This window comes from Astyanax mexicanus, chromosome 4 (genome assembly GCF_023375975.1).
Source record: "Astyanax mexicanus isolate ESR-SI-001 chromosome 4, AstMex3_surface, whole genome shotgun sequence".
Lineage (NCBI taxonomy): Eukaryota > Metazoa > Chordata > Actinopteri > Characiformes > Acestrorhamphidae > Astyanax > Astyanax mexicanus.
Genome location: NC_064411.1, coordinates 55,812,101 through 55,836,659, shown reverse-complemented (window position 1 = coordinate 55,836,659; position 24,559 = coordinate 55,812,101). Strand labels below are relative to the sequence as shown.

Genomic DNA, 24,559 nt, shown 5'->3' with positions numbered 1-24,559 from the left:
CTACGTGTATCCTTCTTGGTACACATACTACTCAACTTGTTAATGCTGATTCCTTGTGTTACTATTATTATTACTATTATTTGATGTTGTAAATAAAGGTTGAAAAAATTCCATTGCGACCCCCAATTTGAAAATAACTGCTTTAGGACATCTTTACCTGGCTCTGGTTAGGAATACATTAAATAATATCTGAACCTAACAGTTCTGGAATTAACAAATAAAAAAAATTATGATTTAAATCAGTTTGTCATGTGATTTTTAAAAAAATCTGTTGGTTTTAATACAACTATTTATATATAGTTATGGACAGAATGTGTGTTGTATTGTTGCTAATTTAAAAGTAACAGCTTAACAAATATGCCTTTTGTTACTACAGAACTTTTATTTTGACAGCTAAACCGGAACTTGAGTTCCGGAAGTGTACAGCTTGAGTGTTTTGGGGGGTTGAACCGAATCGAGGAGCGATTTTTTTTAACCAGCGGCTCCTTTAACATCAGATAAACGAATTAACAAGTAAGATCAGGACTGTATAAACTGTTGGATATTGTAAATGCTGAGATAAATTATGTTCCTTAATGTTAGAATTGATTTACATCATAATGTACTTAAATTATTTAGTATTTTAATTATGCACATGTATTTCACATGTAGTGCCTAGTTTATCTGATAAATTTTTCTTTAAATTAAAGCAGGACTGCTGCTGTAATTTAGAACGTATAATTTTCAGTAGTACATTTTATATCATAATGTACTTAAATTAATTAGTATTTTATTTATGCACATGTATTTCATATATATAATCACAATTTATATTTAACATATTTTGTATATATAGAATACTTATGTTTTATTTCTACTCTGTTTTGTTGTTTTATCACTGTGGTGTTAAGACTTTTAATGCAGCAGCAGCAAGTTGTTATAAACTCACTTTCACATGGGGTTTAAACACTGAGAATATGATTAAATGTGTGATGAGCTGATAGATGGTGAGTACAGCTGTTACCTTGTCCCTTATCTGGTGTGTTTAGACATTTTAAAGACACATAGAGAGCAAACCGAATGTGTGCCCTATTAACCCTCCCTGCGTTTCTTAAAACCACCTTGTGTACTGCGTTCCCTCTAACTTTACCAACAAGTGGACATTGAAATTTTGCATTGGCATATTTTTATTGTCAACATTATTGATTATATTGAATAATCGTTGCAGCAGAACTGACATAAATATTTTATCAGGAGTTGGATTTGTTGCATCTCACATCTTTTTTTTTCTTTCTCTTCCAGAACGAATGCTGTCTTGGTTCAAGTTTTCTCCTACTCTTTGTGTCAACTTTCCTACCTGGCTAAAGTTTACCTCTGCAAACAACCAGTCAGCAGATTTCACAAATATCAGTGTTAAGCTTAGGTTAAGCACAAGGCATCCAGAGGAATTTCCAGTTTCTGCAGAGTCTCTGTTTGCTCACAGAGAAATTAAGCCAAATCAAGGCATGGAGAAAACTCACCGCTGTTCTGACTGTGGGAAAAGTTATGCTAAAAAATGTAATCTGACTTTACACCAGCGCGCTCACACTGGAGAGAAACCATTTCACTGTTCAGACTGTGGGAAAAGTTATGCTAAAAAGAGTCATATGATAATGCACCAGCGCATTCACACTGGAGAGAAACCACATCACTGTTCAGACTGTGGGAGTCGTTTTTATCAACTGTGTCATCTCAAAAAACACCAGCTCATTCACACTGGAGAGAAACCGTATCACTGCTCAGACTGTGGGAAAAATTTTATTCAACTGAGTGATCTTAAAAAACACCAGCGCATTCACACTGGAGAAAAACCGTATTGCTGCTCAGACTGTGGGAAGAGTTTCAGCGACCCGAGTACTTTTAAAACACACCAGCGCATTCACACAGACGAGAAACCGTATCACTGCTCAGACTGCGGGAAGAGTTTTAAGCGTCAGGGTGATGTGAAACGACACCAGCTCATTCACAATGTAGTGAAACCTTATTACTGCTCAGCTTGTGGAAAGAATTTTAACAGCCTGAGTAATCTCAAAAAACATCAGCGATTTCATACAGGAGAGAATCTGTATTGCTGCTCAGACTGTGGGAAGAGTTTTACTAGTCCGTGTGATCTGAAACGACACCAGCTCATTCACACTGGGGAGAAACCGTTTCACTGCTCAGCGTGTGTAAAGAATTTTAACGACCTGGGAAATCTCAAAAAACACCAGCGACTTCATACAGGAGAGAAACCGTATCACTGCTCAGACTGTGGGAATAGTTTTAATGAACTGAATCATCTTAAACCACACCAGCTCATTCACACAGGAGAGAAACTGTATCACTGCTCAGAGTGTGAGACGAGTTTTAATCGTCTGAGTGATCTAAAACAACACCAGCTCATCCACAGCGAAGAGAAACTGCATCACACCTCAGACTGTGAGAATAGCTTTAACCATTTATAAACTATGGATTTTCATTCATTGCAGGGTGTTTAAAAATAAAGAATTCTCCAGTGAGGATAATGATAGTTTAGTATTAAAGCTTTTAGCTTATAGTATCACAAAATTATTATAAAGAGAATTCAGAATGCATAATATATAGAACGTTTATGAATGCAATATTCCCCATTAAATATATTAGTGATCACTATTGTTAGACTACAGATTCCTTTCAATTTTTAAGCAAAGTGTCATGCTTTATTCTCTCAATAATTGACTGTTTTACAAATAAACATCTAATGGTAATATGATCTTTAATAATATCACTTCATGATAATTAGGCTGATTTTGAGACCATTTTGCTCTTCCCAACAACTGCAAAAGTCTCCTGATTTTATCTGCTCCGATGATCCTCTAGGGGGTGGAGTCTATAGTACAATCTTTATTTTCCAGTTTTCTCCTAGAAAGCAGAACAGTTGCCCAATCAGGAATCATAAATATTAACATGTTTAACTGTGGAACTGTTTACAAATGTGAATGAAAAGACTTGTCAACCAATGAATGCTGAGCTGAGTTATACAGAGTGTATATAGGGTTTATGTTTGTATTCACTTCTATTCTCACGTTACAGTATGTTTAAGACTTATTCAAGTAAGATGGAGTAGTGGGGGTTGATATCTAACAGCAAATAATATTAAAAAATCTGTGGAAAAATGTCTTCGTGTTTGAGGTCTCTCATGGTCTTTTCATGATCTTTTCAGTTATTATTTCTGACTGGGAGTTTTCATATAGTTTCTATTTTGATCTTGTTCATACAGTGGTAAATTTACCATCATTAGCATTGTGCTCCAGTCTGTCAGTAGAGCTTTATATAGAGAATATGGTGGATGCTGTCAGTAATTTTTTTTTTATAGGGCAAGCCTTTTTAACATTTATTTTTGTAACCAGCCCTAAAATGCAGATATTTATCCTTCTTTTTGGACTAAATATATTACTAAATTAAGTTATTTTACATTTTTATTTTTAGTTTAATTTTAGTTATATTAGACCTCTAGTTTTAAATATTTGCTATTAGTTAATGTCTCTCATTTACAATACAAATATCTACAATACTTTTCATTCCAATTAAATGTATCTTAAATCTGCATATTTAGGAGATTCTGTTTTTTTTTTAAAGATATCTGAAACTAAGATTTGATTAGTGCAAATGAAACTGGAGCTATCTTAAATGCAACTTATAACCAGACAAAACTTACTAAAGTTACAGAGATATTAAATTGCATCCAGTGGAAAGTCCAGCAGCAAATCTCGAAATAAACCTCACATTTCTTAAACTTGTGTTTTTTTATAGATATATTTAATGACTCATCACATTTATGTAGCTCTGTCCACAGATTAGCCAGTTTACCTCAGTTTAGCTTAGCATAGTTTAGCTTAGCATAGTTCTACCCAGTTATATGTGCTACATATCAGCTCTAAATGCTCGGACTCACAGTTTTTAATGTTTTAATGTGTTTTTATGATAATTCTGTTTCTCTGTTAAATTATACAACCTAATCTTACTGATAATGCAACGCAAAACGACGAAAAATCCCTTTTAGCCGATTAGCTTATCGTAGCTTAGCTACCTAGCGCTAGCTAACAAATTAGCGGTGAGGATTTATGTATTATAAAAATTTCAAATTTCGTATCAGCTTTTCATTAAATGGCTTGTTATATGGCTATTTACGTATCTTAGTGTAGTTTTACTACCCAGCTTACACTGTAGCGCCTATTATACCAGTAGGAAACTCATAAATATCATATCTGTTTTTTTATTACATCGGCTAGCCGTATTAGCTATTTATTTACCCTACAGTGTTTAATGCTGAGGGCTTATTTATCAGAGCACACTGCAAAACACACACCCTCCAAAACACGAGGGCATTTAGGATTAAAAACTGTAATTTTGGTCAAAGCTGGAAATGTATACGAATTTTGTAAGTTTTTGCTGCTGAAGAAGAGGCTAATTTGTCAGCTGGGTAGCAAAAGAAGGCTAATATATCTATCTGTTTAAAACAGATTTACCAGAAACTGTAAAAAATATACACAGTCTATGAGATTTAATGACAAAGCAGAACAGCATAAAACCGTAGTTTTGTCTAATTATAATGGAATTCGAAATATCTTTAACTATAAATGTGCTTTTTTCAAAAGGGAAATTGACTAGATTGCAACTAGATATTTTAAATTGTCATTCTGCAGAGTCAAAATGTGTTTGTGACAAATTAAGTTGTAGATATGTAAAAAAAAAAAATTATGGATAGTCAAAGTAATGCCATTAAATGTAAAAAGGTCTTTTCTTAGGTTGTTTACTTTATATTTAGCTGTAATTACAGTGGAATATTTGCCATATTTAGTGTAGTTAGTGGGTTAATGCGTTGAACATTGTTGTTTTATTCTATAAACTAATAAAGATATTGTCATTTAGAGCATTTATAAAACAGATGCAGAGCTTCCAGACCTTAAATAATGCAAAGAAAACAAGTTCATATTCATCAAGTTTTAAGAGATCAGAAATCACAGTTTTCATGCATCTTGGCATCATGTTCTCCTCCACCAGTCTTACACACTGCTTTTGGATAACTTTATGCTGCTTTACTCCTGGTGCAAAAATTCAAGCAGTTCAGTTTGGTGGTTTGATGGCTTGTGATCATCCATCTTCCTCTTGATTATATTTCAGAGGTTTTCAGTTTGGTAAAATAAAAGAAACTCATAATTTTTAAGTGGTCTCTTATTTTCCAGAGCTATATATGTATAAAAATATAAAAACAATGTTTTTATATTGTGACATCTGGTCACAGTATATCACTGGGTAGAACCCAATAGAGCACCCCGGCTAAACCATGCCAAAATAAACTGGCTGTGAAGCGAATTCTGTTTAAAAAAAAAATATATATATATATTAATATATATTAAACATGTCTGAAATAAAAACAGCATCTAGCTGAAATATCTGTATTTTATTCAGAGATATTTTCTAGGAATTTCTACTAGTCATAAATTCAAGATATACCGAAAGTAGATTTGCGTAGTCCCAACCTTTAATTAAGATATTTATGATTTAAATTTAAATATTTTAAAATATATATATATATCCTAAACAATTTAAAATATCTTTCACGGAAATGTAAATTTGATTAGTCAATTTATAATTACTCCATTTAGGCTACGTTTACATTACCAGGCTAAAATGACTCGATTCTGATTTTTTCAGGGACAGATTCGTTCACATTACACACAGATACAGATCACTTACATTTGTGAATGTGAACCGCCAAGATAGCCAAATCTGATTTGAGCAAAATATCAGATTTGAGTAATATTGCTTGCAATGTAAACGTAAACTAAGATCAACCTAGAAACTAACAAATGACTGCTAAACTGTAAAAATGTAAAAGATGACCATGGATGAGTCCAAGTTTAGATATCACATTTTTACTTGTTTCAGCATACAGATACACACAAAAAGACAAGAGTAACAAAATGCAGTAAAATAAGAGTAGATTTTTTAATAAACAGAATGTCCCATTCACAACATATAAAAGGAAAAATAGAACTTAAAACAAAGTAAGGGGTTGAGAGCACCCTTGGGTGTCCCCTCTCCTAAACTAACACAGACGAGATCAAAGCAATTATACCTTTATACAAATTATATGTGAATAAAATGAACAAATTTGTCACTTCTCTTCTGTCGACCCAAGGGGGATGGGTTTCCTCTGACTGAGTCTTGGTTCCTTTTAAGGTTTCTTCCTCTTAATGTAAGGGAGTTTTTCTCTTTTTTCTTTACAACTTTTGTTGTAAAAAGTGCAACATAAATAAAACTGAATTGAATTTTATTACAATGACAGAAATCCATACTTCTGTGAATAATTTTAAAAGTATACGAGTACTTCATACAAGCAACTACATACAGGGTTCATATTCTTTTTAACCAATAAATGTTCATTTTTTCCCATGCCTTTAAGGTAAAATTTCATGACCATACAACCAGTGCAGACATGGACAGTAAAACCAAAAATCAACTAAAACTATAATCAAAATTGATTATAGTAAGTTTAAAATGAATCCGACACACAATCTTTAACAATAAAATGTGTGTCAGATCCTGAGAGCTCTATTGTGTAGGGCTAAATTACTGAATTAACTCTGAGCTGATGTATTTGTAGCTCAAAATAGTTCTTTTCCATCGACAAACGGAAACATTTTTAGATTTGTAGACCAAATTTCCATAACTTTTCCAAAACTGTCTGGGTATTTTTTTATTTGATCCCAAACTTATCCATTTTCAAATTCCATGATTTTTCATTTTTTTCATGACCGTACAAACCCTGTACATAGAAATAGATCAAATATATCAATAAGGCTAGGTCTGCAGTGTCTAATAAGTCTAATCACAATCATATGTTTTTCTGATTTATACAATTCTTCTACTTAATATTATAATAATTAATATAATTAGCACCTCTTACTGTTTTGATTTTATTGACACCTGTAGAAATTTGGTTGGATTGTGTGATGGTACACAGCCCCTTGATCAGATGCATGGTTTCAGCCTAGCAATAAATTCTAGAGAGAAAAAAAAAATATATATATACACACTTTGGTGGAATTTTATTGCATATTTACGTTACTGCTCTTACAGCATTTATGTTTTTTTAATGTACCTACATGCATGAAGCTCCTCTCACAGTCTAAACACTGATACGGTTTCTCTCCAGTGTGAATGCGCTGGTGTCGTTGGAGATTGCCCAGTTGACTAAAATTCTTTCCACACTCTGAACAGAAATACGGTTTCTCTCCAGTGTGAATGCGCTCGTGTTTCGTCAAATCACCCTGTGTAGTAAAGCTCTTCACACACTCTGAACACTGATACGGTTTCTTTCCAGTGTGAATGCGCTGGTGTCGCTGGAGATGATTCAGTTGATTGAAACTCTTCCCGCAGTCTGAACAGTAATGTGGTTTCTCTCCAGTGTGAATGCGCTGGTGTGTGTTGAGATCACTCTGTCTAGTAAAACACTTTCCGCACTCCGGGCAGTGAAACGGTTTCTCTCCTGAATGAATACGCCGGTGTGTTTTGAGTTCACTCAGCGTAGTGAAATTCTTCCCACACTCTGGACATTGATACGGTTTCTCTCCAGTGTGAATGCGCTGGTGTGCGGTGAGATGACTCTGAGTAGTAAAACTCTTCCCACACTCCGGGCAGTGATGCAGTTTTTCTCCAGTGTGAATGCGCAAGTGTCTTTTGAGATTACCCTGTTGATTAAAACTCTTCCCGCAGACTGAACATTGATACGGTTTCTCTCCAGTGTGAATGTGCTGGTGTTTTTTGAGAGAACTCTGCTCAGTAAAACTCCTCCCACAGTCTAAGCAGTGGTGAGTTTTCTCTTTGCCTGGACTTTGCCACATTTGTCTGTGAGATATAGCAAACAAATATATACTGCAGCTTCTTCTACATGCCTTTAACACTGTTTAACACTGATCTTTGTAAAATCTCTTTGTTGTTTTTGGAGATGAACTTCAGCCAGTGGGGATATCAGACACTAGGAGCAGAAGAAGACTTGGAACATCTTCATTTCTGGAACAGACAAAGAAAAATGGAAAAGCATAATGCAACAAAAGCATGTTGTTTCCTTGCTGATAATTACTAAAGGCAGTTACACTACATTGACAAAACTACTGGGACATATTCACCATTTAAAAAATCATTTACATTGTCTAACGAATCTTCTTTGATAAACTTATAAGCTATTTGGGAGAGATCTGAAAATGGACTTGGATCAGAACTTATGGGACTTAATAAACTTAAATTTAAGTTTATGCATAGAATCCACTTAACACCAGAATGATTACAAAAGATATACCCAGATAGTTTGGACCTATGCTTTAAATGCCAGACACAGAGGGGTACATTTATTCACTCTTTTTGGATCACCTGCTGATCAAAACCAGCAGACGACATGTCTCTGCAAACCATCACTGATTGGTGGAAACTTCACACTAGACCTGGAGCAGCTTGGACTGTGTATCTCTCCACTCTTCCTCCAGACTCTGCTCCCTTGATTTATAAATGAAATGTAAAATTTACTGATGATCAGTGATGGTTTGGAGAGACATGTCTGATATCTGCTGGTGTTGATCCACTGTGTTTTATTATCAAGTCTAAAGTCAGTGCAGTTTTGTTTTCCCACAAAATCTTACAGCACTTCATATCTTACAGCTTCCCTCTGCTGAAAACAAATTGTATTGAGATGCAGATTTTATTTTCCAGCAGGACTTGGCACACTGCCAAACGTATCAATTGGTCTTATATAATATTCAAATTTTCTGAGACACTGATTTTTGGGTTTTCATTGGCTGTAAGCCATAATCATAATCAATAAAAGAAATAAAAGCTAAAAATAGCTCACTCTGTGTGTTTAATACATGTATATAATATATGTGTTTCACTAGTATATCAGTAGTATAATCGATATTCGGATTTGACGTGGATTTCAACCAAGTTAGCTTAAAGCTAACAGTGATACACAGTCCCCTCTGTAGCAGTAACTGTAGTAAATCCCTGTTTTTTATTGATGTAGATCAAAATCCCTTGATATAAACCCAACTCATTCGTATCTGGTGAGAAATATGAATGTTATTGGTCATTTTAAGGAGAAAAACTGCAGCTAAACCCTGTAACTGTATATTTGTTTACAGGCCAGAGCTGACCGCACCAGTATGGCGGACAGTTTAAACGCTGCATCTAGGAGTAAATGTAGAAGATCGTGTTGAAGAGAGGAACTTCTCCATACCTTCTATAGATTAGCTGATCCTGTTCCTCCAGAGATGTGGAACCAACCCCCCCAAAAACACTCCAGCTGTAGAACCAGAGACTCTTCACCCACTAGAGAATCTCTTCCTGGTTTGTTAGACCAGCAGATGGCGATCCAGAGTCAGAAATAAATGTTTTTACTTCGAGCAATTGAGCAAATGCTTAATAATTGTATTAATTAGTGAAAAATGTACAAATGAACAAACTCATGGAAAAAAAAAAATATATATATATATATATATGTTTAGCAACAACTTGAGAAAAGAAATTATAAAGTCATAACCCCAAAAATATATTTAGCATTTATCTATTACTACTATTATTATTACTTTTATGATCCTTATTATTACAATTATTATTAGTATTATTACTACTATTATTATTACTATTACTAGTATTACTATTATTATTACTACTACTATTATGACGATTGTTATTGCTAATATTATTTTTACTATTATTACTACTATTATTATTGCTACTGTTATCATTATTATTACTACTATTTTTATTATCACTATTATTACTACTATTATTATTGTTACTATTAATACTATTACTAGTATTATTATTACTATTACTAGTATTACTATTATTATTACTACTACTACTATTATTACTACTATTATCATTATTTAAAACATGTGACTGTTTTAAATGACTGTTTTATCAGTTTATCTTTTTTCTTATATTATTTATATATTTGTTTATTTTTTATTTATTTTATCCATTTTTTGTTTATTTATTATTACTTTTATTTTTTATTTAATTTTAATGTTTTGTATTTTCATTCTTGTTCTTAGTTCTATTATTCATTTAATCACTTATCATTTTTTATATTTTACTTTACTTTTACTACTATCTATTTACTTATTTTATATTTTATAATTTTTTTTTATTTTTATGTCAAATTTGTTTTTTTTATGGTATTTTAGAATTTTCTGTTTTACATATATATTTTTATTAAATGTTGATTTAAAATGCGTTCTTCTTTTATTTATTTTTTTTACTATTTTATTTCTAATTATTAAATTAAATTATTAAATTAATGGGTCAGCCTCAATGTTTCTTCCCAAGTAAAAATAAAGGTTGATTGATTGATTATTATTACTACTACTTTTTTTTTATTATTATCACTATTATTATTATTATTATAATCTTGCAGTTGCTTTTTTTTTTAGCTGCGTGAGCAGAGACACAGCTTGATGACAACAGAACTTAATCCCCATTGGCTAGAACCCCCCTCACACACAACTGTGACGCTGTTTTTGTCCATTCAAAAATATCTTCAACTAAAAAATGCACATTATAAAGATACTGTGATAATCTTTGTGTCATTTGTCGTTTTATCACTGCACACTAAAACTCATTTTGTATTCCTTCAGATCCGAGAGGAGCTGAAGTGCAGAACTGAACGCTTAACTAGTAAAGTTTACCCTGTTTACTCCCTTTATGAAAGAGCCAATGAGTGAATATTCAATATAAATGACTAAAACCTCAAAGCTAAACTTTTTAGTATTAATACAAGTAAATACAGGTTTCTAAACTGCAGTACAAGCAACACAGTACAAGCTAAAATAATAGAATACAAACAATATACACAGCATTAATGTAAAATGTAGTTTAATTATAGTTTACAAACAATACATACAAGACGTTATAGTTGGATCTACCTAAAATCAGAATGACGACACAGCATTGTTGGCATTGTTCTAGTTATATAATCAATCTATTTAGCACACATAAATAAAATGCACTCATGGAGTCATCAACAATACATTGACTTATCATTCAATATATAGCAATTCAAGATATCCACACACCTATGATGTCTTTAAAGCATCTTAGAACATGATACACAGCTCACTCCTTGGTTTTTAATGAATTTGACACATTTAAATTTGCTAAATAAAAAATAGCAAGAGTGTTGAGGGCTTGTCTTCAATTTTCCTTTCACTCTGCCTTAGGATCTGGGTTTGGAGGGGCATTTTCCTGTATCAGCCTTTGTTTAGACCTGATGTTTACCAGGCAACAATCCAATTTGAAAAATAAAAATGCTTCCGATACTTTCCAAGTTTTTTCCCTCTATAACAACAATCTTTGCATGGTTAAATGAGTGTTCCTGCTTATTTCTATGACTGCTTTTAGTGGACTTGTGTTTGTTCTTTACTGTTTGTGAATACCTGCATTTCTTTTTACAGTTTAATTTAAAGCTTTGATTAGTATTGGGTTTACTTTGTCTCTCAAAATTACACAATATATGAAGAAATCACTTTATTATCAGAAAAACAGCTTTAAAAATAGAACTTAGAGAGATATGCCTTTAACAACTTCCTTTTTAAAACTAAATATTTTAAATAGTTCCATAAACACTATGAATAGTCCTAAAATCCCCAAAATGTAAGTATTCAAAGAGATATTTTTAAGACAAGTCTCATATTTATATATATCTATATATATATATATAATTTACAAGCCATTGGAGGCATTAAAGTATTAAAATCAGCCACATTTTTCTTCTTTCTCCAGTTAACAAATGAATAAAAAAAAATCAGTGTGCATCACAAATGATCCTTTAAGCTACAGTATTAGTATATTTAAAAAGTTCATAGTTACTGCTCTTGACGTTTGTTTGCACCTCGTATCCAGAGTTTAAGGGAGTTTTATCTCTTGTGCTGAATAAATGATTCTGTACTCATGACCAATTCTGAACTCGTTTTAGGGAAGAGAAGAACTTTTCTCAGAGAATAATTGCTGTTTGCTGATGTTTTTCTATTTTAATTCAGACCAAATCACTTATACAGTGAGGAACAGCAGCAGGAGCTCCTCAGATAAAGTGCTGTCCTCACTTTTTTTCTCAAGGCAGGACAGAGTGAGATGAACGTTTGTCTACATGGAGCTGAGCTACCCTCACTCCAGTGTATTAGCTTGTTACGCTAACTGGCTAGTGTTAGCTAGCGAGCTGTATCTGCTTCCTTGGTGGTGCTGTTCTACACAAGACTTCTGTTCTACGCAGCGACTCTAGCAGTGTGGTGGTATGTGGAAATTGCATACAGTTTTTTTATTTCCCATTTACATTAAAATAGCCACTGTAAAAACTTGCATCTTAAGAAAAACAAGTTTCTTTTAAATCAATAGACACCACAAATCAATATGCAATAAATTTAAAAGGCCCCTACTACATGTATTCTCTTTTCATAGAATTCGGAATTAAAAATATCACATACCAACAATTTAGACTTCAACAAAATCTGAAGAACCTGCACCAAAATGTAAATAAATAAAAAAGAGAAAATGTTATAGTTCTTAAGATTTAAAACAAATTTGATCATTTTAAGTGATATGGTTTCTTTCCTGTGTGAATGTGCTGATTATGGACACCACATAATACAGGACAACATCCAAAAAGGTTAAGTATTAAAAGATCAATTATACCACAGTTAGTTCCGACCCTGCAGTGTGATTGGATGAGAGGCATTCTACGAGTGCCGTTATCAGCCGGTAATACACTGTAACCAAAGCTCTCCATGTATTACTCCACCACTTACAAGTAACCTAGCAACGATGCAGCACTAACAAGCCAAACAGCACAGCTACAAACAGAGCAGCAATGGAACTATTTTAACTCGCTGAGTTTTTATAACCAAACAGATCGTATTTTCTTGTCCTCTTATAATCACAAATTTATTGCGTAAACAATATTTAAAGATACACATTTGTAACACAATAGTAAGATACACTTCCTGGCCACCAAAAAAAGGTCACACACTCTAATATTTCGTTGGACCCCTTTAAGCTTCGATTTGAGCTTCTGCAATGTCACAAGATTTAGTTAAATCCAGATCTTGCAGCAGCATTGATGATGGTAGAGTCTGACCGCTGCACAAAGCAGCTCTTCTCCATCCAGCACATCCCAAAGATTCTCAGAGGTTAAGATCTGGACTCTGTGGTGAACTCTCTCTCAATCCATGTGTGAAAATGATGATCTCATGCTCCCTGAACCCTGAACTCTTTCACAATTCCAGCACCATGAATCCTGATATTGTCATTTTCTTGGAATATGTCCGTGTTCATTAGGGGAAAAAAAATCCATTGATGGAATAACCTGGTCTATATTCAGCATATTCAGGTAGTCAGCTGACCTCATTCTTTCTTCAGCACATACCGTTGCTGAACCTAAACCTGCAGAACAACTGCAGCATCAACCAACCAACCCCACATCATTTACTAAGTTAAATCCAGGTGTTATCCAGGGGGTTGTGTTCAGTTGCCTCTTTACTCTACTTTAGGATCTGGCATCTTAATGCACTTGTGTTTCTTTAAAGTACCTGAATACATAAAGTTTGTGTTGCAGTCTGAACAGTAATAGGGTTTCTCTCCTTTGTGAATGCGCTGGTGTGTGTTGAGATTACTCAGCTGAACAAAACTCTTTCCACAGTCTGAACATTGATGCAGTTTCTCTCCAGTGTGAATGCGCTGGTGTGTGTTGAGATCACTCTGTCTGGTAAATTGCCTCCCACAGTCTGAGCAGTGATACGGTTTCTCTCCTGTGTGAATGCGCTGGTGTGTGATGAGAGTACTCTGGCGATTAAAACTCTGTTCACACTCTGAGCAGGAAAATGGTTTCTTTCCAGTGTGAATGCGCTGGTGCTGTAGAAGGTTATTCAGTCGATTAAAGCTCTTCCCGCAGTCTGAGCAGCAATGCAATTTCACTCCTGCGTGGATGCTCTGGTGTGTGATAAAATTACTCAATTGAGTAAAACTCTTTCCACACTCTGAGCAGTGATACGGTTTCTCTCCTGTGTGAATGCGCTGGTGCAGTTTGAGAGTACTCTGCGTAGTAAAACTCTTCCCGCAGTCTGAGCAGTGATACGGCTTCTCTCCTGTGTGAATGCGCTGGTGTGTTTGAAGATGATACAGTATTGTAAATCTCTTTCCACAATCTGAACAGTGATACAGTTTCTCTCCAGTGTGAATGCGCTGGTGTCTTTTGAGCACACATTGTTGAGTAAAACTCTTTCCACAGTCTGGACAGTAATACGGTTTCTCTCCAGTGTGAATGCGCTGGTGTGCAATGAGATCAGTCTGTCTTGTAAATTGCCGTCCACACTCTGAGCATTGATACGGTTTCTCACCAGTGTGAATGCGCTGGTGTTGTTGGAGTGTACTCTGTTGAGTAAAACTCCTCCCACACTCTGTGCAGTGATACGGTTTCTCACCAGTGTGAATGCGCCGGTGTACTTGAAGCGCACTCTGTTGATTAAAACTTTTTCCACACTCTGAACAGTGGTGAGTTTTCTCCATGTCTGGATTTGGCTTTATTGGTCTGTGAGATAGAGCACTAAGAGCACTAAGAGCAGAAAAACTGGGATAGGACGGTATTAATTCTGGAAGAAACACAGAAAAAATAAATGTGATTTTAACTGCTCAAGTCAAATAAAACAAACATACTGGACCACTTCATCTTACCATAACATCTACTGTACTTGTATCTCATTCATGAATTAATTCTGTCTGAAGCTGCATATAACATATGTAGCGGAAATACTGTGGCTGCCCTATTCTATATGTTTTTTTTTACTGTATGCAATACAGAATAAGCATAATACAGCATAATTGTGCTCACTATAGTTGTTTGTTCGTACTGTATTGCACTTATCACTACTGCACATTTACATTCTATACTATTAATACTGTATTCTATTTTTGCTAGATCATGTTAATACAGTATGTTTTACTGTTGTAACACCAGAAGCTTCTATCTGTGTCAAAAGAACATCAATAAAACAAATCTTATATAATTTGTCTTTGTGCCTAATTGACTGTCTTGGAGTCTCTCTCTCTCTCTCTCTCTCTCTCTCTCTCTCTCTATTATAAAAATATATAAATCTGCCTGTGCTTCACTATTTTATTTGGATGTACTTTGTTGCATTTCTTTCAATGCTGGTCAATTCTAAGATTTTAAAGAAGTATAATTTTTAATCTTTTTTTTCAATATTTAGAAGCTTTTCAAAGTGTTTTTGGTTGCATTCCATTTTATAAGGTTGATGATGAAAAAAACAACCCCTTTGTTTAACATTGCCAAACATGCATCAGTTAATGTTGGAATTCTGACACTGAATCACTGGATGTTTGAGCTAGGGGTGAGCCATATTGTACCGTACACAATAATATCGCCAACATTTTTGAATATTGCGAACGATATTATACCCTAAAATATGGTGCCATATCACCCACCCCTAATTATCACATCAGGGTACTACTTTTTAATGTTTTTAGCAAAAGAAAAATTCATATTGTCCCAATTATATAACTACTAGAGACACCATAGGAAAACACATTGAATATTTGGAGTGTATTATTAGTATCATGACATACTGGATCATTGATTTCTATTACAAATCTGATAAAATTCTATTTTTTAATATCTCAGTAAGAGGTGTACCATATCAAATCGTATGCAATAATTCAATTTATTTTTTATTTTGTTGCAGTAGTGTAATCTTGAAATATTTTTCATTATCGAGTATTGTTACCGTAAAAATACCAAAAAATATTGTGATATTATTTTAGGGCCATATCGCCCAACCCTAGTTTGAGCACTTCTACACTTACATTAAAGCTTTTAGGTTAAGGGTGCTGTTCACAAACAATAATATACACTAATATTATATTATAGTAATAATAATAATAATAATAATAATAATAATAATAATAATAAATTTTATTACTATTCAAATGCCCCATTCTACACTGGAAGACCAACGCAGTACAGATTTATAAGAACAGAATACAAAAAATATATACATATTTAATGTAAGTAAAGTTAAATACAAACGTCCAATCAACGTACAATCGATGAGCACGGATCACGCTGTTTCAATGCGTTATCAATGGAAAATAAACGTTCAATTCAACGTCCAAACCTCAAAACCCCTCCAGCTGTAGAATCTCCGGAGTAAACGAGGTGTCGTGCAGAATGTTTACCTCTGCTACTGTAGAGCTCCGGAAGTTAAGTTCTACGCAACTACGTGTCAAAATAAAAGTTTTGCAAGGCGGAGAATTACTTGTTTAATTATTAATTTTAAATATTAAAAAACAGCACACTTCCTGTCCAATAACCATTGTTTTAAATTAAAAAAAACTAAAAATTAAAATTATATTTTTTTTCATTGACTAATGCATTGAATCAATGTGGATCGCTAATTTTAAGATTTAATTTAGTTTAACTGTTTGACACAAAATCAATATACAGCTTTTGAAAAAAAATAAGAGACCAATTAAAAATGATGAGCTGAAAACATCTGGAATATAATCAAGAAGAGTTGGATGATAACAGTCCATCAAACTAAATAACCTGCTTGAATTTTTGCGCCAGGAGTGGCGGCATAAATTTATCCAAAAGCAGCGTGTAAGACTGGTGGAGGAGAACATGATGCCAAGATGCATGAAAACTGTGATTAAAACCAGGGTTATTCCACCAAATATTGATTTCTGAACTTTATGAATATGAACTTGTTTTCTTTGCATTATCTAAGGTCTGAAAGGTCTAAACCTTTTTTATTTCAGCAATTTCTCATTTTCTGCAAATAAATGCTCTAAATGACAATATTTTTATTTGGAATGTGGGAGAAATGTTTTATTCTATAAACTACGAACAACAACAACATTCATTTTACTCAAACATATACCTAGAACCATCCTGTTTAAGAACCATTGTTATAATTGTAGAAAAAACTAATGAAAAACCTAAAAAAATAAAATTAGACTCTAAGTTATTTTTTCATTAACTAATGCATCAAATCAATGTGGATCTCTAATATTAGAATTAATTTCAATACGGTTTACTGTTTGACACAAAACCAATATAGCACATTTTAAAATATATAGAATACCATTGAAAAGTTACTTTATTTCAGTGATTCGGTTTAAAATGTCAAATTCATATATTACATAGATGTATCACACACAGAGTGATCTATTTTTTTTTTTTATTGTTGATGATTATGTCTTACAGCCAATGAAAACCATTACTGATTGTGGAAACTTCACACTAGACCTCAGGCAGCTTCAGTCAGTGCAGTGTTTTCCCAACAGCACTTCATGCTTCCCTCTGCTGATAACAATTTTTATGGAGATGTAGATTTCATTTTCCAGCAGGACTTGGCACACTGCCCACACTGCCAAAAGTACCAATTGGTCTTATATAATATTCCAATTTTCTGAGAAACTGATGTTTGTAAATAAACAATAAAAGAACAAACAAAGGAATAAACGCTTAACATAGGTCACTCTCTGTCTAATACATCTATATAATATATAATAATATATCTATATACTACATTTAAACTGAATTACTGACTAAAGTAAATATTTTCAATGATATTCTAATATATATACAAGTATATGTTGCCACAGTGAACATTGCTTCAAATGTGCTTCACTTGCTTTCTATAAAAACATATTAATAATAATATTTATAATAATAACCAGGAATATTAGATTGTGGAATCAGCTGGTTGTGCCGTTTTATTGACAGGCTCAGACAGCAGTTCTGTAAAATCAGCTTTATTTTTCAATGTCCAACAGCTATTACATTATGATTTCAGTTAACATTTACAGACTTGTTTAATAACATTGTCCAAGTGCACTAAAACTACATTAAAATAAAAGAAATGCATATAGTGCTTAAATGAGGTAACTGCTCATAGTACAACAAATGAGTTTAGCTACCAGAGTTATTACACATTATCTTAACTGTTATATTTACCAAAGAATACAATAAGACCACAAAAATATGATTCAATTTGGTCAACTACCTGAACATAACACATCACTGAGTGATAATCTGTACAAAATACTGAAGGATGTTGGATATTTATTTAAGGATTAACTGGGATTGACAGGTCAACACATGCTACATTGTGGATTCGACGCAGAACTATAATTTTCACACTTGGGTATCCATTTTGGGGCCTGGGTTGGTTGATTGAGTCTAAGTGCTTATTTTCTTGACTGCTCTTAATGCACTTGTGTCTCTTCAATACATTTAAATACCTGAAGTTTTTCTGACAATCTGAACAATGAAACGGTTTCTCTCCAGTGTGAATGCGCCGGTGTACTTTAAGATGACTCTGTGTAGTAAACATTTTCCCACAGTCTGAGCAGTGACACAATTTCTCTCCGGTGTGAAGGCGCCGGTGTTCGTTGAGACGGGTCTGTGCAGAAAACATTTTTCCACAGTCTGAACAGTGATGCGGTTTCTCTATGGTGTGAAAGCACTGATGTTTTTTCAGCTGATTCAGTTCATTAAAATTCTTACAACACTCTGAGCAGTAATACGGTTTCTCTCCTGTGTGAACGCGCTGGTGTTTCTTGAGATTACCTAGTTGAGTAAAACTCTTCCCACACTCTGAACAGCGATACGGTTTTTCTCCAGTGTGAATGCGCTGGTGTTTTTTGAGACTACCTAGTTGAGTAAAACTCTTTTCACAGTCTGAACAGTGATATGGTCTCTCTCCTGTGTGAATGCGCTGGTGTTTTGTGAGAATGCTTATTTGAGTAAAACTCTGTCCACAGGCTGAGCAATGATATGGTTTCTCTCCTGTGTGAATGCGCTGATGAATCTTGAGAGTAGTCAAGCGAATAAAACTCTTCCCACAATCTGAACACTGATGCGGTTTCTCTCCAGTGTGAATGAGCTGGTGTGTGTTCAGAAGACTAAGGCTATTAAAATTCTTTCCACAGTCTGAGCAATGATACGGTTTCTCTCCAGTGTGAATGCGCTTGTGTTTCTTGAGATTATAAAACCGATTATAACTCTTCCCACAGTCTGAGCACTGATGCGGTTTCTCTCCAGTGTGAATGCGCTGATGTAATTTCAGATGACTCAGCCAATTAAAACTCTTCCCACAGTTTGAGCACTGATGCGGTTTCTCTCCAGTGTGAATGCGCTGATGTACTTTCAGATGACTCAGCCAATTAAAACTCTTTCCACAGTCTGAACAGGGGTGAGTTTTCTTCTCCATGCCTGGATTTGACTTCATTTTTCTGTGAGATGGAGCAAACTAATTCTGCAGGTACTGGTACCTTGTGCTTAACCTCGGCTTAACATCAATCTTTGAGAAATCTCCTGTTTGGTTGTTTGTTAAGATGAGGTAAGAAATTCGACACTAGGATTCGGCAATCATTCTGGAAAAGAAAGAAAAAATAGATCTGAGAAATAATTCTTCAGTGGTGGACTGGAGTGAAAACACTACATCTCACTATACAATAAATGACACTTAAATTCATATATTATACTGTTTTAACACTGTACATTTCCTTATCTGTGAAAGTAGAAAATCTTATGGTTAACAGTGGGCTTATTTATTTAAATGCCCCTTTCTACACTGGAAGCCCAATTTAGAACAGACCTAAAATAATATAATACAAAAATATATACATATTTAATGTAAGTAACGTTAAATAAAAACGTCCGATCAACCTACAATCGATGTGCACGGATCACGCTGTTCCAATGCATCAGCAGTTGAAAATAAACGTCAAAATTTAACGTTAAACCTCAAAACCCCTCCAGCGCTACAATCTCCGAAGTAAACGAGGTGTTGTGCAGAATGTTTACGTCTGCTACTGCAGAGTTCCGGAAGTCAAGTTCTACATCTGGCAACAATGTGTCAAAATAAAAGTTCTGCAAGGCGGAGGCTTTCTTGTTTAATATTCATTAAAATCCTTTGCTCATTTGGCGAAATGCTCCCAGAAACCTTAACTCATTTATTTCGGTTATGTACGCACACAAATACATTTTGGAAAGATTTATCTCGATTTATCATTGATAATGTTGATACTGGGTTTACCCTTTCTTTTAAAAAATGTTTTGTTTGGCCTTATTCAGAAGAAAAACGATAAAAGACGAGAATATTACATTATTAATTTGATTATTATTTAAGCAAAATTTCACAGTCACAAATGCAAATGTTTTAATTTGTATGTGAAACTAAACAATACATAAAAACTGTAATTTCTTCAAAAAAAAATCTATTAACACTGTAAATATATGCTCTGAATTTAGTGTTTTTTTTTCTATATAAATATTGTACTCCCCAGCTCCTTTTTCTTTTCTATTGTTGCTTTTTTTGTTTCTTTTTTCTCTTCTTCCTTAAGATGTAATACATTATGTTCAATAATGTAAATTTCTCTATATATTGTTTCTATTGTGAAAAAAATAATAATAATAAAAAAATGCACCTCCTGTCCAAGAACCATTGTTATAAATTTAGAAAAAAACAAAAAATTAAATTTAAAGTTAAAGTTTTTTCATCAACTAATGCATCAAATCAATGCGGATCTCTATTTAAACATTTTATTCAGTTTAACTGTTGGACACAAAATCAATATACAGTATCAATATACACTTAAAAATTATGAGTTTCTTCTGGAATATAATCTAAACTAAGATTAACTGCTTGAATTTTTGCACCAGGAGTAAAGGCATAAAGTTATCAAAAAGCAGTGTGTAAGACTGGTGGAGGAGAACATGCCAAGATGCATGAAAACTGTGATTAAAAACCAGGGTTATTCCACCAAATATTGATTTCTGAACTCTTAAAACTTTATGTGTATGAACTTGTTTTCTTTGCATTATTTGGGGTCTGACAGGTCTATTTCAGCCATTTCTCATTTTATGCAAATAAATGCTCTAAATGAATAAATATTTTTATTTGGAATTTGGGAGAAATATTTTATTCTATAAACTATGAACAATAACAATAATCATTTTACTCAAACATATACCTATAAATAGCAATGCTTCAGATGCTTTTCCAAAAAACAAGTTTTTTCCTCTATAACATAGTTTCTTGTAATTTTATTTACAATCTGGGTTAGGACTTTGGATGGTTAAAGGAGTGTTACAGCTTATTTCCATGACTTCTTTAATGCTGTTGTGTTTTTTGTTTTTTTTTACTGTATGTGAATAACTGATGTTCTTCTCACACTCTGAAAATTCATATGTTTTTTTTTCTGTGTGAATGCGCTGAATAAAGACATCACACACTACAGGACAATCTGAGAATTTAACACTTTCTCTTCCTACACAGCTCCCCAGCTGGGCTCTGTGTTGTGTTTTGATGAAATAAAGGGACCAAAAATCGTATAAATGTTGTGAAATCAGCCGGTTGTGCTGTTGTTTTATTGTCAGGCTTAAACAGCAGTTCTGCATATCTTCAGAAAAACACACAGTACTGTCTGTACAATCAGCCTAATTTTTCAATGTCTAACAGCAAATATAATACAATTTCAGTAATAAAATACGGTATATAATGCTTAAATGTGTTAACCAATCACAACAAGTTTAGTTTAGTTACCAGAGTTACAACACATTATCTTAACTGCAATATATAGAATACAATAAAACCACAAAAATATGATTCAATCTGGTCAACTAACTGAACATAACACATTCATGAAACATCATTCAGTGTTAATCTGTACAACATACTGATGGATTGAGTCTAATTGCTTATCTGCTTGACTGCCCTTGATGCACTTGTGTCTCTTCAGTTCATTTGAATACCTGAAGTTTTTCTGACAGTCTGAACAATAAAATGGTTTCTCTCCAGTGTGAATGCGCCGGTGTACTTTCAAATGACTCTGTGTAGTAAACATTTTCCCACAGTCTGAGCAGTGACACAATTTTTCTCCGGTGTGAAGGCGCCGGTGTTCGTTGAGACCAGTCTGTGCAGAAAACATTTTTCCACAGTCTGAACAGTGATACGGTTTCTCTATGGTGTGAATGCACTGGTGTGTTTTAAATTGACTCAGGTCACTAAAATTCTTCCAACACTCTATGCAGTAATACGGTTTCTCTCCAGTGTGAATGCGCTGGTGTTTCTTAAGAATACCTATTCGAGTAAAACTCTTCCCACAGTCTAAACAGTGATGGGGTCTCTCTCCTGTGTGAATGCGCTGGTGTTTTTTGAGACTATCTAGTTCAGTAAAACTCTTTCCACAGTCTGAGCAATGATGCGGTTTTTCTCCTGTGTGAATGCGCTGGTGTCTTTTGAGAGTAATCATTTGAGTAAAACTCTGTCCACAGTCTGAGCAGTGATACGGTTTCTCTCCAGTGTGAATGCGCTGGTGTTTCTTAAGATTATTCAAACGATTAAAACTCTTCCCACAGTCTGAGCACTGATGCGGTTTCTCTCCAGTGTGAATGCGCTGATGTAATTTCAGATGACTCAGCCAATTAAAACTCTTTCCACAGTCTGAACAGAGGTGAGTTTTCTTCTCCATGCCTGGATTTGGCTTCATTTGTCTGTGAGATGGAGCAAACTAAATCTGCAGGTACTGGTACCTTGTGCTCTTTGATTGTTTGTAAAGATGAACTTCAGCCAGGTAAGAAAGTTGACACTATGAGCAGGCAAAGACTTGAACAAAGACAGCAATAATTCTGAAAGAGAAAGAAAAAATAGATCTGAAAAAATAATATGCTGCGTTGATTTGTTGCTCACTGTTATTTGCTTTTAACCATTTTGTTGCTTAACTTGTAATATTAGCAGCTAGCTGTTAAGCATGATACTAACTCTCTAAACCTGATACCCCTCTGCAAGTATTTTAGAAATGTTTAATTTAATAAATATACACTGCAGAAAACTCTATAATGCGTCATTTTCTTTTTAAGACAAATTTAATTCATACATCAATTTATGATTGATGTATGAAGCAGTCTAGAACAAGGGCTGCACCCCTGCTATAATAGGTTATGCCTTTTTATAAATATTTAAAGCCATGTTTATAATGACTTATGAATGCATTATAATATGTGATGAATGTGTTTATAGAGCATGTCCAAAATTCAACAGTTTATACAGTCCTGATCTTAATTGTTAACTTGTTAATCTGATTTTAGCGGAGCCGCTGGTTCAAATCGCTCCTCGATTCGGTTCAATTCAGTTCAGACTCTGTTCACACAGTGCCCCATGGGTATGCGGGCCGAGCGCGTGCAGTTTAGTATCTCCCGGTGTCCTGTCGAGTTGTGCCAGCCATCGATATATGCTTCTTTCCACCAGTGCGCCTGCGCGGACTCACATTTTTGTTTGTAATATTTCCACGTTTTTTTTTTTTATGATTTTTCTTTTTAAATGTCAATTTTTTGTTATTCTTTGTTTGAGCGCTAAAAAGTGTAAATAGCAAAAACTAATAAAATAAGCAATTATAAGAAAATAACAGAAATAAAAATATATCTAATCAGGTCTCTTTTTTATTTTTTTACTTTATTTTTTTCATACACTGAGTTAGATAAAGCTTAACCAAACATCATGTTGGAAGCATATTTCCTTAAGGGTGCTTATTTTTTGCGTTTTTACGTTTAACGTCACATATACACTAGGGTAGCACGATTTGACAGGGTAGCACAACTCGACATAACACCGACCGATGTAACACCGTTTATGTAAATCTATCTAAACTCATTAGATTCCTAAACCCAACATATGGATGCATGTGGGTCACAGCCAGACTGTTGATCAAAACTAAACTAGGAAAAGATCATCAACCGGTTGATGTGTTTCTGTGAGTTTATAAGGAGTAAATGTAGAAGATCGTGTTGAAGAGAGGAACTTCTCCATACCGTCTATAGATCAGCTGATCCTGTTCCTCCAGAGATGTGGAACCAAACCCCCCAAAAACACTCCAGCTGTAGAACCAGAGAATCTCCACTACTGTACAGCTTCTTCTCCTTCTTCTTTACAGGTTATGGAGGCTGCAGAACAACTACAAGAGCATTACTGACACCTACTGATCTGGAGGGATGGAGAACTGCAGTGAAATCATTATTGTGAGGGTCTACGTATTTTTTTATACTATCTCATTATTTTGAGATACTAAGTAATTATTTTGACACTCTATCTGAATATTTTGAGATACTTAGTCATTATTTTAAGATAGCAAGTCATAATTTGAGATACTATCTCATTATTTTGAGAGACTAAGTAATTATTTTGGGACACTATCTGAATATTTTGAGATCCTAAGTCATTATTTTTAGATAGCAAGTGTGTTTGCTTTTATGAAGAAAATGTTTTTCTTTCAAAATAATGACTTACTATCAAAAAATAATGAGATACATGGACATCCATGTTCACTTTTCTGACCAAGCTTATCACATTTTCTTTCTCAGTTTTTCCAAAATAAACAAAAGCGTCCTGAGAACAGCCTTTGGTTGAACATCTCAGATGTCTGCAAAAAACAAAAACAAAGAAAAATACCT

The 24,559-nt window shown here is 34.0% G+C and overlaps 5 protein-coding genes across 8 annotated transcripts in view; 2 read left to right on the top strand and 3 right to left on the bottom strand.

The window, feature by feature from the left end:
* Positions 1–24,559, top strand: part of LOC103033981 (gastrula zinc finger protein XlCGF7.1-like) — a 61,861-nt gene that overhangs the window by 29,238 nt on the left and 8,064 nt on the right. The window lies entirely within an intron of this gene.
* On the top strand, positions 401–3,155 carry LOC111191534 (zinc finger protein 239-like). The gene is made up of 2 exons (XM_049476651.1): positions 401–513; positions 1,282–3,155. The coding sequence occupies exon 2, from the start codon at positions 1,287–1,289 to the stop codon at positions 2,460–2,462; it is 1,176 nt and encodes a 391-aa protein (XP_049332608.1). The 5' UTR covers positions 401–513; positions 1,282–1,286; the 3' UTR covers positions 2,463–3,155.
* LOC125801077 (gastrula zinc finger protein XlCGF49.1-like) lies at positions 5,970–24,378 on the bottom strand. Of its 3 annotated transcripts, none has more exons than XM_049476695.1 (2): positions 23,921–24,360; positions 5,970–8,055 (listed from the first exon to the last, which is right to left on the bottom strand). In XM_049476695.1, the coding sequence occupies exon 2, from the start codon at positions 7,884–7,886 to the stop codon at positions 7,092–7,094; it is 795 nt and encodes a 264-aa protein (XP_049332652.1). In that variant the 5' UTR covers positions 7,887–8,055; positions 23,921–24,360; the 3' UTR covers positions 5,970–7,091. The 3 variants fall into 3 exon arrangements, with proteins under 3 accessions (XP_049332652.1, XP_049332653.1, XP_049332650.1); XM_049476696.1 differs by lacking the exon at positions 23,921–24,360 and adding an exon at positions 9,272–9,379; XM_049476693.1 differs by lacking the exon at positions 5,970–8,055 and adding an exon at positions 21,450–22,741 and having other exon boundaries at positions 23,921–24,378.
* LOC125801075 (zinc finger protein ZFP2-like) lies at positions 10,898–16,272 on the bottom strand. 2 transcript variants are annotated; one of them, XM_049476671.1, is made up of 3 exons: positions 16,145–16,272; positions 14,638–14,678; positions 10,898–14,600 (listed from the first exon to the last, which is right to left on the bottom strand). In XM_049476671.1, exon 3 carries the CDS (start codon positions 14,593–14,595, stop codon positions 13,567–13,569), a length of 1,029 nt encoding a protein of 342 aa, XP_049332628.1. In that variant the 5' UTR covers positions 14,596–14,600; positions 14,638–14,678; positions 16,145–16,272; the 3' UTR covers positions 10,898–13,566. The 2 variants fall into 2 exon arrangements, with proteins under 2 accessions (XP_049332628.1, XP_049332629.1); XM_049476672.1 differs by having other exon boundaries at positions 16,218–16,269.
* On the bottom strand, positions 17,844–19,955 carry LOC125801074 (zinc finger protein 239-like). The gene is made up of 3 exons (XM_049476670.1): positions 19,782–19,955; positions 18,761–19,482; positions 17,844–18,676 (listed from the first exon to the last, which is right to left on the bottom strand). Exons 2-3 carry the CDS (start codon positions 19,335–19,337, stop codon positions 18,174–18,176), a joined length of 1,080 nt encoding a protein of 359 aa, XP_049332627.1. The 5' UTR covers positions 19,338–19,482; positions 19,782–19,955; the 3' UTR covers positions 17,844–18,173.

Coding starts and splice junctions, on each gene's coding strand:
- LOC111191534 (XM_049476651.1), top strand. CDS start 1,287: ATGCTGTCTTGGTTCAAGTTTTCTCCTACTCTTTGTGTCAACTTTCCT.
- LOC125801075 (XM_049476671.1), bottom strand. CDS start 14,595: ATGGAGAAAACTCACCACTGTTCAGAGTGTGGAAAAAGTTTTAATCAA.
- LOC125801074 (XM_049476670.1), bottom strand. CDS start 19,337: ATGAAGTCAAATCCAGGCATGGAGAAGAAAACTCACCCCTGTTCAGAC. Junction 18,677..18,760: donor AAAGAGTTTTACTCAACTAG/GTAGTCTCAAAA, acceptor TTACTCAACTAG/GTAATCTCAAGAAACACCAG.
- LOC125801077 (XM_049476693.1), bottom strand. CDS start 22,602: ATGAAGCCAAATCCAGGCATGGAGAAGAAAACTCACCTCTGTTCAGAC.